This window comes from Sander lucioperca, chromosome 12 (genome assembly GCF_008315115.2).
Source record: "Sander lucioperca isolate FBNREF2018 chromosome 12, SLUC_FBN_1.2, whole genome shotgun sequence".
Classification (NCBI taxonomy): Eukaryota; Metazoa; Chordata; class Actinopteri; order Perciformes; family Percidae; genus Sander; species Sander lucioperca.
This window is the reverse complement of record NC_050184.1, coordinates 5879486-5896782: the sequence shown is the minus strand read 5'-3', so window position 1 is coordinate 5896782 and position 17297 is coordinate 5879486. Positions and strand designations below refer to the sequence as shown.

General features: G+C 41.5%; 2 protein-coding genes across 6 annotated transcripts; one reads left to right on the top strand and one right to left on the bottom strand.

Annotated features, from left to right (window-relative positions):
• The first annotated feature begins 1245 nt into the window (after positions 1 to 1245).
• Positions 1246 to 7122, top strand: ca6 (carbonic anhydrase VI). Its single transcript, XM_031286711.2, has 10 exons — positions 1246 to 1507; positions 2084 to 2263; positions 2859 to 3007; positions 3735 to 3830; positions 5241 to 5307; positions 5384 to 5541; positions 5723 to 5849; positions 5958 to 6041; positions 6126 to 6158; positions 6268 to 7122. Exons 1-10 carry the CDS (start codon positions 1417 to 1419, stop codon positions 6900 to 6902), a joined length of 1620 nt encoding a protein of 539 aa, XP_031142571.1. The 5' UTR covers positions 1246 to 1416; the 3' UTR covers positions 6903 to 7122.
• On the bottom strand, positions 5945 to 15128 carry LOC116040965 (solute carrier family 2, facilitated glucose transporter member 5). Of its 5 annotated transcripts, none has more exons than XM_031286714.2 (11): positions 14867 to 15128; positions 14641 to 14739; positions 14365 to 14416; positions 14148 to 14272; positions 12807 to 12959; positions 12378 to 12691; positions 12072 to 12182; positions 11884 to 11985; positions 10028 to 10103; positions 9654 to 9781; positions 5945 to 7616 (listed from the first exon to the last, which is right to left on the bottom strand). In XM_031286714.2, the coding sequence occupies exons 1-11, from the start codon at positions 14892 to 14894 to the stop codon at positions 7392 to 7394; spliced, it is 1413 nt and encodes a 470-aa protein (XP_031142574.1). In that variant the 5' UTR covers positions 14895 to 15128; the 3' UTR covers positions 5945 to 7391. The 5 variants fall into 5 exon arrangements, with proteins under 5 accessions (XP_031142574.1, XP_031142572.1, XP_035864215.1 ...); XM_031286712.2 differs by having other exon boundaries at positions 14365 to 14525; positions 14641 to 14771; positions 14867 to 15113; XM_036008322.1 differs by having other exon boundaries at positions 14879 to 14893.
• Positions 15129 to 17297: the final 2169 nt, after the last annotated feature.

Here is a 17297-nt window from a genome sequence, read left to right as displayed (position 1 = left end):
CACTTCACTTCAATCACACACACACACACACACACACACACACACACACACACACACACACACACACACACACACACACACACACATACACACACACACACACACACACACAAGGTGTTTGCATTAGGCTACTGCTTTTATGAGGACTCTCCTTGACTAGATAATTCTTATTTTTACCTTGGACTTCACTTTAGTGCACAGAGCAAATTCCAATCCTAAACTGCGCAAACCTAACCCTAATCCCATTGTTTAATCCGTTTTATGTGGGGTTGTGTTGCAGTGTAATGAGGCGTTATGTGCTGTTTATGACTATATTGGCAGAGCACAGCGACTTCCTGGAGTCTCCATTGTTTGCCCGACAACCTCACAGTGGAAGGCAATCTCAGCCAAGAAATAGTTCAGACGTCCCTTAAAACGGCAACTCTTTTGTTGTTTTACGGATGTGTTAATTATTGAGTTCATTTTACTCCTTATGCTAACCTAAGATAACCGGCTGCTGGCTGAAGCCTTATAGCCTATTTAATGGACAGATATAAAGGTGGTATCAATTTCCTCATTCAATTGTAGGCAAGAAAGTGAAGAAGCATATTTCCCCAAACTATTTCTTAACATTCTGACCAAGATTATCCCTCTGAAGACAAACAAACTGCTTTTGCGTTCACTTATTTGCATGTTCTTGTGAAGCAAACTGCACATTCACACACCTCAGAGCCGAACAGCTCTGGCATGTAAGGTGGAGGCGTTGGACATGTTGTGACTGGTGTGCATGAACAGGTGGTACATAATATAATATGCCATGACCTACTACCATTGGCTCTCATGTTTTTGTTTAGCAGAAGCCATCTGGGGTTTCTAAGAATGACTTGCCTTACCAGCTAAATGACAGACGCATGTATGTGCTTGTATAATGGTTTCCTGTAAATTCAAATGACAAGCAAAAAGGTTGTACGAAAGTGACAGTTATTTAAAAAGCAAAAGTAAAATGAAAATGTTAAAATCTGTTAGTTAGCCTACTGATGGATGACTGGGATACTGAAGCAACAACATATAAAATATTTGGTCTTTATCTCCTTGTCTACACATATTTGATGATACTCTAAAGTCAAATATGAGACTAACTTTTGTCCTCAAAGAGAAAATAAATGATTTATTTGGGTCTTTTTACGTGATTACCCGTAGTTTTATTCTGATATAAGAGTAGAATAATAATCTGCAGACAAAGATCAGTTGTTTCACACTGAGAGATAACATTTCAACTAGAGTCTTTTTGACAGTCCAGTCACTTTGGAGCTGCTGGGCAGAGCTTTGGGCGTTTTGAGCAGAGGTTTCAACACCTCCCTCTACTCGCAGTTTAAATGTGGAGAGAAAACCTCTGTGAGGTGTCAGTACCCTGCGTGAAGGAGAAGAGGCACAGCGATGGTGTTCTTCTCGGTGTTTGCCTCCGCTGTTTTGGTCTGTGTTGTCAGTGATGGGATTCCTCCTGATGGAATACACTGGACATACACAGGTAGGCTTTTTTTCATTTAAAGAATGTAGAATGATTCTTTTAAAATCAACCCCTAACTTACCACTTATTTACAAAAGTGACAGAACTGAATTGGATTTAAAGGTGATTGATGCGTAAAACGCGCATGACAACATATCCAATGCGTATTTGTTTTCGTAGAAGAAGCTGCCCTATTATTATTATTATTATTATTATTATTATTATTATTATTATTATTATGTGTGCATGTTTCTAAACATTAACCCGAGGCACTTGGTAGCTATGTTTTCTGGGTGGCGCGCGCTGCATTGGTCAAATACCTCGGACAACCACATGTTGTGAGACATATTATTAGATGTACACAGCACGGGAGTAGGTACTACATAATTTGGGGGTGAATACAATAGAGGAAATGCACATCATCTGTCACAATATCCAGTTGAACAAGTCCTGTGCATGTGGTGCGTGCCCAACAACGTGCCCATATTCCACAAACAAGAGCATATATATTGCAATAATGTCACTCCCTAAATCACTTATATCGGGGTGATTTTTACAATGTAATTATAATTTTCGATGTTTGGCTTCTTCCCACAGAGGGAGCTTTGGACCAGATGCACTGGCCAACCAAGTATCCTGCATGTGGCGGTGAGAAGCAGTCCCCTATAGACATCCAACGGCGCAGCGTGAGACACAACCCAGATATGTTGCAGCTAGAATTGAGCGGATATGATGCTCAGAGAGGAAATTTCCTCATGTCCAACAACGGGCACTCCGGTAAGCCAGTATGACAAACATTATATTACTCACCCTCAATATTAGCTCACTGTTAAAGGACCATACCACTGCTTCTGCTGTTCTAGTTCCTGAACTATGAACCAAACTTTATGTGACTGCATTTTAATGCCAAGAATTTAAAATGTTTAAAAGGAAAAGTTTATTTCCTTCTTTTAGTCAGCCATTGATTTTTGTTAATTTCTTTATGGTGTTAAACTCAGTTTTTAAACCTTTTTTGAATTGTGTAAAACCAGTACAGTGAACATCAATTCTGCACATTTTCCCCAAGCAGAGCACCAGTATTGTTGCATGGTATTGGTTAGATTTGAAAAGTTTGGCTGCATTACTTCTTATCAATAATATACCTTTGATGAATTATGATTGCAGGCTTTATGTCCACTGTGGTAGATTATACAACTCAAATAAGTATTAAATAAATGGAAGCCAATGGCTGCCTCGAATTCAGAAAATACATTTCAAAAACTGAAACTCAAAAGCAGTTATTTACAGTATCCGTGATTTGTATGCTGACTCTTTTATGTTTTTTTTGTTGATAAAACACTCTGAAAATTATGTTTTTTTATGTTTCCATCAGTTCAAATCGACCTGCCTCCCACTATGGTGATCACCAAGGGCCTCCCAGGGAAATACACAGCTGTTCAGATGCACCTGCACTGGGGCGGCTGGGACCTGGAGGCCAGTGGGGCGGAGCACACTGTAGACGGCATCCGTTACATGGCAGAGGTTGGCTTGAAAAAAGTTTGAAAGTTTGAAAATGAGAGTTTGGCTTGAAAAAGAAAAACAGAAACTAGAAACTAACTATGCCACAAGCTGGTTGAGCTAGTGCACCACTGCAGTGATAACAGGCCTTTAATGAACAATTTAGACATCCTCTATTTATGAAAGCCTCCACTTATTCAAACAGAGACCTGTGCAGCTATTAAATGCATATATAAACATAAGTTACAATGAAACACAGAAACTGCATTTGTACAAACATCATTACACTGCCTCAGTTCACTTCTACAGTGTAGAACAACTAACATATTATCAGTGTAATGACAGGGTTGCATCAATGAGTAAACCAGAACTGCCTACATCTTTTAATTTGAAAACTAATACTCACAGTCTTCTCTGAGTCCATTTCTGAGCCACCTACATGCACATTTATTTGACAGATGCCTTTATTTTTCTCCTGAATATTATTCTGTATGTAATATATTTCTTTGCTGCCTCTAAGTTAGCCTTAATTTGCTTGTATTTTTATTGAAAGTTAATTACAAGGACAAGGACCGCAAATTAGCATATGGCTAGAAGTCCCACATACATTGCATCGGTTGCACTTTGGATGTAACAATGCCTATATGTATTGTCGCTGACAAATAAACTGATCAGTAGTATTAGCCTCATAGAAGGTCATTGGGCATGTTTTGGCACCTAACCTGTTTTGCATTTCCATCTTGTCTTTCAGCTCCATGTTGTCCATTACAATTCTGACAAGTACAAGAGCTTTACTGAAGCCAGAGATAAGCCAGATGGTCTGGCAGTACTCGCCTTTTTCTATGATGTAAGTACACTGTTATCCCGAATGAGTTGACATTACTAGAAATTTGCATTGAAACCTGTTGCCTTAAACCAAGGTTAAATTTAACAGGTCAAGTTGATGCAGTAGACAAATAAAGTTTACATTAGTAGTCATTACTAAACATCATTAGTAAACAGAAATAATTTTTTTTCTGGCGTCATGTTGTCTAAAATAAGTATGTTAAGTTAAACATGCAAAGACACTTAATACATAAAAAAACATTAACATTAGGCTACTTATCACTACTAAAGTTATAATTTGTTTATATTAATATTGTTTATTTTCCTACATAAAACTATTAAGATTGATGTATTTAATACATTTGTTCCAAAAAATCAGAAAGGAAAACAATCAACACAAAACAGAAATGTTCCAATGTATAGTCCTATGTGGAATATTTTACTCAGGCCATCAGTCGTCCCCCATCAGTCGTACCACAGAAACTTTTGTTTCGTTTTCTCTGTGTTCTGCTTTGTCTGACCACAAAGTTGATCAACATCCTACACAGGATACCAGCACTATTTTTTTATAAATGATCAGTTATGCTATAAGTTTACAAAAACGTCTTTGTAGGAGAAAATTATACACTCCAAATGCCCTTTGAAGTGTATGATACTTTTTTTTTGGTCATCCTGCTGGGTAAAGGCTCTATGGAGTGTTCATTTACATGCCGACATATTGAATGAGTGCTTGTTTCCAGAGGAATGCTCTGGCTCTTAGACAGTCAGCGGCTCTCAGCTGCAAGGGGTCATCGCTGCAGCAACGCCACTGCTGGCATCCGCTGTAACAGCAGCACAGAGTGGCAGAGAGTTATTGCTATTTGGACAAACTCATTTCACAACAAATGATTCAGATTCCCTCGCATGGAAGTTTAAAGGAGGATTCTGTTTAATTACATCTGGGAACTCAGCAACAAAACACCAGCAGTCAGATTATCAGACATATGTAATGTATTCTGAAAGGAGAACATAGGTGAAGGCATACATTAAAAACACCCATCACAGTTTACAGACCGACATTCTGGTTCAACTTTGATCTTTTGTATCCAACAAACTGTTTTCAACACAGGGATTAACAGGGGAATTTTAAGGACAGCTTATGTGCACTCACTTTTACCTATTAACTCCAAATACAGTATTTGAGAAAATCTGACTAAGTTTCTCACCCTGTCAGACTTTTGTAGTGATGTTGCTGTGTTCCCACATTTAAAAAAAATACTTCTGTGAATAGAATATTATCATAATATATAGATACAATGTCCCAACCCACGAAAACAACAAGGCTCAAGTTATAATAAACCAGAATAATCAAGTCCCCCTTACTATGCCCTTACAAGTGCTTACACACACTGTTTTCGCTGAAATTTAAGCTTCACCTTTGGTTTACTTTCAGGACGGGCATTTTGAGAACACATACTACAGTGATTTCATCTCCAACCTGGCCAAAATCAAATATGCAGGTACTTAATGCAAACACAAATTATCTGACCAGCCTTAGTGTTTGAGTCTAATGTGATTTTGATGTGATCCTGACAGGTCAGAACATGAACATATCAAGCATTGATGTGCGCTCTATGCTCCCTGAGAACCTCAACCACTTCTTCAGATACCAGGGCTCCCTCACCACGCCACCCTGCTACGAGAGCATCCTCTGGACTGTGTTTGATACTCCCATCACTCTCTCACATAACCAGGTACAGCACACAGGAGAAAGCAAAAAAGTGTTTGTAATATTACAGCTGATAAAAATAAATAAAACTTTCAATTATTCTGTCATGTATGGAACCAAACTGTCACCATGAGAAGGATATTGGCTCATTTAAAATATTGTGTGGTGCAATGTCATAGCTTTCTCTTCTTCTCTGTCGTGTTCAGATCAGGAAACTGGAGAGTACTCTGATGGACATGGACAACAAGACCCTGTGGAATGACTACCGTGTTGCTCAGCCTCTCAACAGTCGCGTGGTGGAGTCATCTTTCCTGCCGCGCTTAGGGAAAGGAAGTATGTTGCTTGTTGCGGCATTGCGATTACACAATAGAGCAATGTCGGGGGAACAACCGAGGCCTGAGTCTAATCCTCGTCATTTTCATTCTCCGTTTGTCTTTTCAGCATTTTGTCGGCAAGATGAGATTGAATCCAGGCTCCTGAAGATCGAGGGTCTAATAACATCTCTTGGAAAGCATATCACTTCAGGTGAGTCATAAAAACTGCTGAAGATGGCTGGATGTGAAATGAAAATGCCCATATTTACTCTTCTTTCTTACTTATTCCCTTAAGGTGGATTTCGCAACTCAGGGCCTTACAGACATGGTGAGTCATTGATTTCCTTCTGATTGAATTTGAGATCTAACTGGGATTTATGACTGTGGATGATTAAAAGTAGATTTCAGTGTGATTCTAGTTTTTCTGTTTTGCTCAGAACCTCATGGTCTGTTTCCTTTGATGCTCGTCTTCCCGGAGAAAAATTCTGGAAGTTATGCTTTGGCCCGCCTCAGCCATCCCATGGAGCTGGACTCTTTCACAGTCTGCATGCATGTCTTGCCTCAGCTCGAGGGGGTCCACACCGTCATCTCCTATGCCAGTAACAGCAATGACAACGAGATGATGATATCCATTGGCGAGGACAGAGATGCGAGAGAGGTGGGCCTCTGGATTGGCAACGAGTTTGTCAACCTGCCGCACAACTTCAAGTCCCACGATTGGGCCAACTACTGCATCACCTGGTCGTCCCACACTGGAGGCGCGGAGCTGTGGATCAATGGCATGGTGGGGGAGCAGCGGTACCTGAAAAGCGGTTACACAATCAGCCCCGGTGGTGTGTTCATCCTGGGCAAAGACCAGGATGGATTACTGGGCATCTCCAATGCAGACGCCTTTGTGGGTAAGATGACTGATGTCAACATCTGGGACTATGTGCTGACGACAGCAGATATCCGGGACCAGATGTCATGTGAGACAAACAGCACCGTGGTGGGAAATGTGTTCAGCTGGGGAACTACCAAACTCAGTCTGTTTGGAGGGGTGCAGCTGGACAGTCAGTACAGATGCTCTTGAAGAGGCTCAGCTGCTTCTGTTCACAAGTGCTTTCAAATGCTGCAGTAAACCAAAATATCAGTGCTGATGGTGGGGATTTTAAAATGTGTATGACACGTGGAATGAAGGATAAAATGTCTTTCAGGCACCTGTAATTCATTTTTTTATGAAACTGTATCTTATAGCTCCAGCCATGTATTGTATTCTTACCTTTGCATCGTCAATAAAGGCTTATAAGTGACTTGTTGGTTTGTTTAATGACTCAAGCACCAATTCACACCTCTATAAGGTGGCGTTGCAATGTGCACATCAAGTTTCACTGTATTTTTAGCTGGAATTGAATTGCACAAAGATCTTAGTAGCCACAAACAAACTATATACAAAGAGATTCTGTAAAGGTTCTTTGTGAAATAGAAAACAGAAAATAGAGGCTAAATTAAGACATTCCCAGTCCATTACAATCCTCCCAAGAGTGAAGACTTCCTCTCCTCTGAATGCTCTCATTTGTCTTCAAAAGGCTGTGACCCTCACTGCATCCTCCAGGCTTTCTTTGCTCTCTTTCAGTGGCAGATCACCATCACCCAGTTTGATCTCCACGTTGTTCCTCTTGGCGAATATCTGGCAGATCTCCAGGAACGTCTTGTTTTTGGTCTCCGGGACCACCAGCCAGATGTAGATCAGCGTGACCAGACAGATGAAGGAAAAAATGATAAAGCTGTAGGAGCCCAGACCTCTCTGGAGGGAGGAAGAAGAGGAAATGTGATTAGTGTGACCCCATGATGAGACACTGTAAATATGTTAGCCAGAAACAGTTGCATGCTACTTTTGTTGGAATGCTCTTTTTGGTTTTTGTTACTCAAACAAATTCCTCCATTTTGTGGCTTTGTGGTTTGAAGAAGAAATATTGAGAGGAAATAAACATGATACAAGTATAATGGTTGCATTTATCTCTAAGATTACGCCACTCACTCCATTGTAAAAGACACAATGACAAAAGTGCTCCTAATAAACAGGCATTGATACTATGTCTAGAACATAAAGACAGGGGGAAACAGCTAGCCTGGCTCTGTACAAAGGTAACAAAATTGGCCAACCTGCACCATAAAGGTCAGCGATTAACATGTACTGTCCTATTTGTTTAATACGTGAAAAAATTAAAACAGAGGTAAAAAAGAGAACTTGTAGTTATGTGCCAGATTGTTTTGTGGCTGGGAGCAGTGTACCTATAGTCTTCGCTAGTTTCCTGGCAAACTCATGGTGACGACAAGACTGGTTATCTATGTTCTCATCTAACTCTTGGCCAAAAGCGAGTATATTTCCCAAAATGTTGAGCTGTTGTTTTAAGAATCATTGTTTTTCTCATTTTAAATATGTTTATTACTAATTAGTAATGGTGTATTTGTCTCCTGTTTGATTGGTTGTTGCAGTTGTACAGTACATACTGAAATAAAGTAGGTACAAATAAAGACTACATTGTCATATCACAGTCAGAATGTGACTTGAATTGCCTTGCTGTCTACACTTAAAAACATCTGTAACCAATTACATTTTGAAATACAGTTTTTTTTCAAATGCTAAATGACAATGGGCATAACTAGAGCCACATGTGCAAAACTCTAACAGAGCAGCAGTTCATGTGAACCAAACTCTACTGCACAACACAACCTGCACAACACTGTGAATTTACAGCATTTTGGTCAAACGCTAACACATTGCGGTCAAAACTATTAACCACACATTCAAAACAGAATGGATTTCAGCCCGGTGCATTTCAAACACTGCTGATTGCAATTTAAGCTGAAAGCCTAAGCAGGTGTCTTGTTTTAGACTTGTTAGTGATCACATGCAGTATATATATATATATATATATATATATATATAGGGAAAGCTCAGAAAGACTTTTTTTTTGGAAGAAAAAACACCAAGTAAGAATGAAACAGGTAAAAGAGCAAAGATACCAATATGTCCAGATAAGATGTCTGAGGTATAGAAAAAAAAAAAAAAAAAAAAAAAAAAAAAACGTGAAAAACGTTACTACTGTAAAACTGCACACTTACTGTTTTTCAGAAAGTAATGGAGGTGGAAGCAATGCAAACACCACATTCATTTGTAGATGATGGACAGGTGCATGGCAAGAGAGGACATCCAATGTGATAATGAAAACTTGTTGCATCATGTTGGAGAGAGGCAGGATTAGCCCCACAATTCTTTGTTACTATTATATACCTTTAGTTTTTTCCAGTTATTCCATAAAGTACTACAGACAAAATAAAAATATACATCTATTGATACTACTACTGATTTTCATTCCTTCTTGTTTACATAAAAAACTGGTATTATATAAAAAATAAATACCATCATGTGAAAGAATTTTACTATTTTCTTTAAAGAAAATATTGACTAGTGTGAAGTCACTTAAATTATTCAAACTTTAAAGATGAAAAGTTTATAATTTCTGTATTGGTGTTTGATGCTAGTGTTTTTACTCTGAGTGTGTTCTGAGTGACAGTGTGTGTTGTCTCAATAAGGATTTTCAAAGTGTTTGGCTGCACTGAGCCTGTTTTGAGATGTGTATTAAGAGTTGTGTTGCTTGGAATGAGTTTTGCAGGTGATATAAACTGTTTAGCTCAGGTGACTGTTGGTAATGCAGACTGTAGTTAGAGTTTTGCACACGTGGCTTCAGTTGCGACCACTGTCATTTAGCCATCTAAAAAAACTGTAATAATCTTTAATTCCCCCAATGTTAGAGTTCATAGGAACTGTGTAACTGACCTCTAGGAAGGGGAAGATGAGGCCAACAGTAAAGTTGGAGAGCCAGTGGACGGAGCCTGCGACCATGAAAGCAGCTGGCCTGGCTGACTGCCTGAACATCTCGGTGGTGACCACATAAGGAATAGGACCTGAAAAGCACAAATGTGGTTAACGACAACCCAAACACTCGAAACACATCGTTACTCTTCAGGGTCACAGGGATGATGCTCATGTCTCAGACAACTGGGTGCAGATTTACAACATACTGTATATCATTACATGTCTGGTCACATCTAAACAACACTTCAGCTAATGGAGCACCCTGCAATCTGTGTGTGTATGTGTGTGGGTGTGTGTGTGTGTGTGTAAATAACCACCAGCGGGGTCAGACTCACTGGGTCCTATTGCGTGTCCTATGACGTAGATGATGACACAGGTGATGCTGATGTAGGGCATCCACGTCACGCTTTCCTGTCAACTCAAAGCTGCTGTTATCATTATCCAGTCATGTTGATGCTTTTCAAACAGGAAAAAATACGTAACAAAATCTTCTTAATGGCTGCATTGTGTGGGAAGACTTAAACCCACTGTGCTGTTGAAAGTAAAGCATGTCTGAAGATGTTGGGTACAGGTGAGATTACAGGGTTACAGGGGGCAGCACTGGTTTTGTGGTTGTCTAATGGTCGGTGTTTCTCAGACGTGGATGACTATGTTTTTATGTCTTGAAGTTCTCATAACCCCAGCAAATATAGATGTCAAGTCATCACATTCATTTTCCAGACCAAGCTCTAAATGTATAATAAATTAAAATTACAGTCCAGTAAAAAATTGTAGCACAGTGACACATTTCCTGTTGTTTGGCTCTGTACCCCAGCACACTGAACCACGTGGTTAAAGTGCTGACTTTTAGCTTTAAAGCAGCCATATTATGCTCATTTCCAGGTTCATAATTGTATTTTAAGGTTGTACCAGAATAGGTTTACATGGTTTAAATTTCAAAAAACACCATATTTGTGTTGTACTGCAGTGCTCTCTCTCACTGCTGCAGATCCTCTTTTCAGCTGGTCTCTGTTTTAGCTACAGAGTGAGACCTCTTTTCTTCTTCTTCTTCTGTACTATCTTTGATTGCACTTGCACATGCCCAGTAGCCCAGATGTAGCTCATGTCAGCTAGCTAGCTCCATAGACAGTAAAAGAAAGGCTGTTTCTACAACTTCGGTCAGTTACAAGGCAGGATTAGCTGGGAGACTTCTAAATGAGGGCGCACATGTAAGTAGTTCTTTTGTAGATTATGGTGAACTTGTGTGTGTTGTAGCAGTGCTTTGCTATTGAGAACGAGGTAGCATGCTAGCGTTAGCATGCTAGTGTTAGCATGCTACGAGCTAATGGTTGCGGTTAGCCTGCTCGTTTCGGCTTGTGACGTCACAAGCCGTGCCGATTTTGAACAGCTCACCCAGAGACTGAAGGCAGGACACATTCAGAAACCGTATCTCACTCTAAACAGCATGGATGGATTTTTTTCAAAGTGTGTATGTGTGTGGAAGCACCAGAGACACAACATAACACTCCAAATCCCAGAAAAAGTGTTTTTTTCATAATATGGGCACTTTAAAACAATCTTCTCTATGTCATGGTGACAGCTAATTCATAAAAAAAAGTTTCACCTTTTTGGCTCTTTTGCTATTCTAGCATACACTAGTCTTTTCTCTATGATGTCCTCCCTGTCCTGTGGTAATACTCAGTGTGTTCACACTTTTCACCATCGCCTGAGCTCCACAAACACACCTGCACACCTGCTCCCAATTCCTTCATCAGCTCCCCAGTACATTTACCTGCCCCTTATGCCCCATACATGTTATGTCAAAGTTATAGTTTCCAACTTGTAACTGATGTTCATGTAAACATCCAAGTCGTAACTACGACTGGGAAATTAGTTAATAAGTTATATCCAACTTGGCACTTAATAATACGGAAGTAACTAAAAACCAGACAAGTATAGTACAATACATTATCTATCCTCATACGTTACACGCCCAAATTAAAGATCAAAGCATAGAACATGTATATTAAAAATATTTTTTTTAAACATTAAAATCACCACTCAGAGACTGACATCTACTGACTGAAGGCAAGTCTCCCCTAAGAAAGGTTGAGAAATTCTAACAGCAGATTGTTTTTGTATGCTGAACCACTAGAGGACAGCAGAGTGACATATTGAGGGTGTGAGACAAACTGCAGCTTTCACATGGTACCTGGAAGGTGAGAGCAACAGTGAGCAGCACACAGGCTCCACAGCAGATCCCAAAGCCACAGAGCAGGAGCAGCCGTCGTCCCGAGGCTTCCACAATGAAGACCTGGTGAAACAAATGACCTGTTCAGAACTATTGTCTCCTTCTAATATGATCAAACAACAGACTGTTAGATATCAACAGGCACCTACAGCAGCCATGGTCATGAAGACATTCACTGCACCTGTTCCCACAGTAACATACTGGATGTCACTCTGCTTGACTCCTGCAGTGGCATATATGCTATCTGCATAGTAGTAGATCTGAGGAGGAAGAGAGAAATGCATTATGTTTAAATAATTAGCCAATAGTTGGAGAACAGAGGTAAAACATTAGCAGGAACAGTACTGCAATTGAAAATAACTGAACAGAAGAAATTGATGTTTAAGCAATTCTCTCTGATCTGGTGTTATATCTGAAATAGAGTCAGAGTCAGGGACAAGAACAATCCAGCTCACAGCGTTGACCCCCGACAGCTGCTGGCCCATGTTCATGGCGATGATGGAGATCAGCTGCCAGCGAAGGGAGCGCTGGGACAGCAGGCTGAGCACAGAAAGTCGGCCATCGGCCCTCTCCGACTGGTCCTCCAGACGCATCTCTGACAGCTCTGCATCCACATCGTTACTGCCACGCAGGCGCTGTAGCGCTTTCTTTGCTGTCTTTTCATCTCCTCTCTGGATGAGCATGTACCTGGGGCTCTCTGGGAAGAAGGGCAGCAGCAGGAGCTCTATCATGGCAGGGATACCAGTCAAACCCAGCATGAGGGTCCAACCTGGACACAAGGGGAACACATCTTTTACCAATACCAACCTATAAAGCTCTCTCTTGAGTCTTCTAAAAACAGCTGTCAAGGATGTGCTTCAACATCTAACCAATGAAGGATGTACCTGTGCTGTTGCCCAGTATGTTTCTGATGCCCAGCACCTGTGCACTGAGGATGCCGATGGTGATGAAGAGCTGTGGTATGATGCCAAGGGCTCCCCTCAAGTTTTTGGGTGAGAGTTCTCCCAGATACATTGGCACCACGTTGGATGAGAGACCTGCAGATAGGGAACTTAAGATACATGAAAATGACGGTAACACTTTACTTGAAGGGGTGTGTACAAGACTGACATGACACCGTCATAACCATGAAATGACACGTCATGAACATCGAGTCTTTAAGAATGTTTATGACTATTGTTATTAAGTGTCATTCGGTAAATTATGACACTTTTAATGCAAAGGTAGCATTGTTTGAGATGTTTGTGTTATATATGTCATAATATGTCATAGCAAGCCTAATGATCAAACTTAAAGAAACTAGTTAATTAAGTGGTTGGATTTTACATTGGATGTCATGAGACCATTATAATTGTGTCATGAATATTTTCCTTTTTGGAACAATTTGGACTTGTCATAAAGTTTGATTACACTGTCAAATGATTTTATAACGGAGTCATGAATATTTCCCTTGACTTCAAGCAAAGTGGAACCATTTGGACTTGTCATTAATATGTCATAAAAGTTAGATGACAGTGAATACAGTACCGTGGAGACAGTATGTGTTTTGGAAAGCTAACATTAGCTTTAACGTTAGGCTACTTGTTGCTCAAGTTACCGCTAACTGTAGTTAGCTGCCATTAGCTAGTCAGCTCGGTTAGCTGTACAGCTGACTCAGCCCCAGGGTGCAAGGAGCCAAACCCGGAAAGAAAACTATCTCGGTACTGTTTTCCCTGTCGTAAAACTGCGTCGCGCAAATGACACAAATATTATGGTCTCATGACAGCCAATGTATTAAACAACCACTTATGACAGTTTAATGTAATGTTAACACGTAAAGCTAAATAGTTTCTTTAAGTTTGATAATTAGGCCTGCTCTGACATATTTATTACAGGTTATGTTGTCTAGGTTAATGTCAAGTTGTCATAACAAAGACATTGACAGGTTATATTGTCTTGCTTAATGTCAAGCTGTCATAGCACAGATATTGTCTTGTTAATGTCAAGTTGTCATAACACAAACATCTCAAACAATGCTAACGTTGCATTAAAAGTGTCATAATTTAGAATGACACTTAATGACAACAGTCATAAACATTCATAAAGACTTCTTCATGTTCATGACCGGTGTCATCATGTCATGGTTATGACAGTGTCATGTCAGTCTTATGCACACCCCATCAAATAAAGTGTTACCAAAATGACTCTTTTACATTTTATTACTTTAAGAGTTGAACATATCTGACCTGCACAGATGCCCACTATGAACCTAGCCACAATGATGATCTCATAGGTCTTGGCAATCTCGCTGACTCCCATCATTACAGCAGGGACGATGGAGAAGATGTTGTTGAAGAGTAGGGTGCCCTTCCTGTCCCAAGGTAGATGCATTTAAAGTTGATGTTAAATGTTAGACAAACAAGTAAACAGTTTTAATAGTGCATGATACATTTGACATATTACCTCCCTAATTTGTTGACCAGAGGGGCCACCATCAGAGAGCCGAAGAAGCCTCCTAGTGGGTACATGGACACAGAAAGAGACCACAGCAGAGTTAGGAGGTTCTCCTCCATCGGACTGCCATAACGCTCCATGTAGGTGGTATTATAGAACTGCTGCATGAACTAAAGAGAGCAGGACAATACTGATAGAAACACATCATCATATACAGTATAAGTGACACCTGCCTCTATATCACTGTGTGTGACAGTTAAGCTTGTGTTTCTTTGCTTGGGTTACCGGTGATGGAGAGTTGATCACAGCCACATTGTAACCATACTGGAATGATGAACCAAATGCCGATATGAGCGTTGCCAACACCAGGACCACAGTTAATCTCTGTCGGGGGACATCAGCGCACCAGGTGAAGCCTCATGATTACACATACATTTGCACACTGTCACAGAACAGACAAAGCAAACACTGATGTGATGGTGGTGATAATCACACCTGGTGTGTAACTCACCCCTCTCCTCACCGCAGGCTTTCCCCATTCCTCATTCTCTGCCATGACTGTGTTTGGACACTCTTTCAGCAGTAACAGCAGCACACTTTGTTATTACTGCACCACTGCATTCTGCTTGCCCTTTGGACAAGATCAGAGAGTGTAGCAGTGGTTTACGGCTTGGCTTCAGTTATCATTTTCGTGTTGCTGACTTTGCCCTCTGGTTCAGGAAATTTTGTATGCAACACACTCAAGATATTAAATGCTGACCTGGGCTGAATGCTGATATCTGATGCTTTTATTGCACTGCACCTTCAACTAAGTTGGTTGAATTGATTAAATGTACAGCTGTCATAATGGAGTTATGTTATCATCAAAATTATAAACCACATAAGCGTCTTTATTATTTACTTACCTGCAGGCTGGATTACAGGAGAGGTGCTTTTACATGACGACACGCTGCTGATCACTGACAATTGGCAAAGACTTCAGTATAGATCATTATTGAGCCTGCTTTTATAGGGATGATTGTGTGAGTGCAGAATGGTGTGGAATAGTGTGCAGTGTAATATATATACAGCATACAGTATAATATGGAATGATTATAATAATTTAAAACAACACTAAACGTATTCAATTTGATTATTTCAGGTCAGCATACAAAAATCACCAATCACTTGTACAATTTGAAGTATTTATCTGTTCTCACGCTAAAGACAGTTCATCTCCCACTGATTACTGAATAGATTCGTTTTCTGCAGAAATGCCACAGCTACCAGTCGTTTTTTTATGTTTACTTTGTCTTCAATTTGTCATGTGCTGCAATGCCTCTTATCTCTAAAGGTGAGTCTGTTTATTATCACGACGGCCAGTTTGTTTGCTCTGAAAGCTGGATTTTGGTTATTTGCTTTAGGGTCTTAGGTGCCTCAAGGGGCGGTAACCCACAAACACCGTGGTGGACACCGGTGGTCAGGGAAGCCGTCCGACTGAAGAAGGAGTCTTTCCGGGATATGTTATCTCAGAGGACTCTGGAGGCAGTTGCAAGGTACCGAAGGGCCTGAAAGGCTGCAGCCTCTGCCGTGAAAGAGGCAAAGCAGCGGGTGTGGGAGAAGTTCGGAGAAGACATGGAGAAGGACTTTCGGTCGGCACCAAGGTGCTTCTGGAAAACCGTTCGCCACCTCAGGAGGGGGAAGCGGGGAACCATCCAAGCTGTGTACAGTAAGGATGGGACGCTGTTGACCTCAACTGAGGAGGTAATAGGGCGGTGGAAGGAGCACTTTGAGGAACTCCTAAATCCGACTAATACGCCCTCAATGGTAGAGGCAGAGCTGGAGGATGATGGGGGATTGTCGTCAATTTCCCTGGTGGAAGTTGCTGAGGTAGTAAAACAACTCCACAGTGGCAAAGCCCCAGGGATTGATGAGATCCGTCCAAAAATGCTTAAAGCTCTGGGTGTGGAGGGGTTGTCTTGGTTGACACGCCTCTTCAACATTGCGTGGAAGTCGGGGACGGTGCCTAAGGAGTGGCAGACCGGGGTGGTGGTTCCCCTTTTCAAAAAGGGGGACCAGAGGGTGTGTGCCAATTACAGGGGTATCACACTTCTCAGCCTCCCCGGTAAAGTCTACTCCAAGGTGCTGGAAAGGAGGGTTCGGTCGATAGTCGAACCTCAGGTTGAAGAGGAACAATGCGGAGTCCGTCCTGGTCGTGGAACAACGGACCAGATCTTTACTCTCGCAAGGATCCTGGAGGGAGCCTGGGAGTATGCCCAACTGGTCTACATGTGCTTTGTGGATCTGGAGAAGGCGTATGACCGGGTCCCCCGGGAGATACTGTGGGAGGTGCTGCGGGAGTATGGGGTGAGGGGGTCCCTTCTCAGGGCCATCCAATCTCTGTACGACCAAAGCGAGAGCTGTGTCCGGGTTCTCGGCAGTAAGTCGGACTCGTTTCAGGTGAGAGCTGGCCTCCGCCAGGGCTGCGCTTTGTCACCAATCCTGTTTGTAGTATTTATGGACAGGATATAGAGGCGTAGTCGGGGTGGAGAGGGGTTGCAGTTTGGTGAGCTGGGGATCTCATCGCTGCTTTTTGCAGATGATGTGGTCCTGATGGCATCATCGGCCAGCGACCTTCAGCACTCAGCACTGGATCGGTTCGCAGCCGAGTGTGAAGCGGCTGGGATGAGGATCAGCACCTCTAAATCTGAGGCCATGGTTCTCAGCAGGAAACCGATGGAGTGCCTTCTCCAGGTAGGGAATGAGTCCTTACCCCAAGTGAAGGAGTTCAAGTACCTTGGGGTCTTGTTCGCGAGTGAGGGGACAATGGAGCGGGAGATTGGTCGGAGAATCGGCGCAGCGGGTGCAGTATTACATTCAATTTATCGCACCGTTGTGACGAAAAGAGAGCTGAGCCAGAAGGCAAAGCTCTCGATCTACCGGTCAGTTTTCGTTCCTACCCT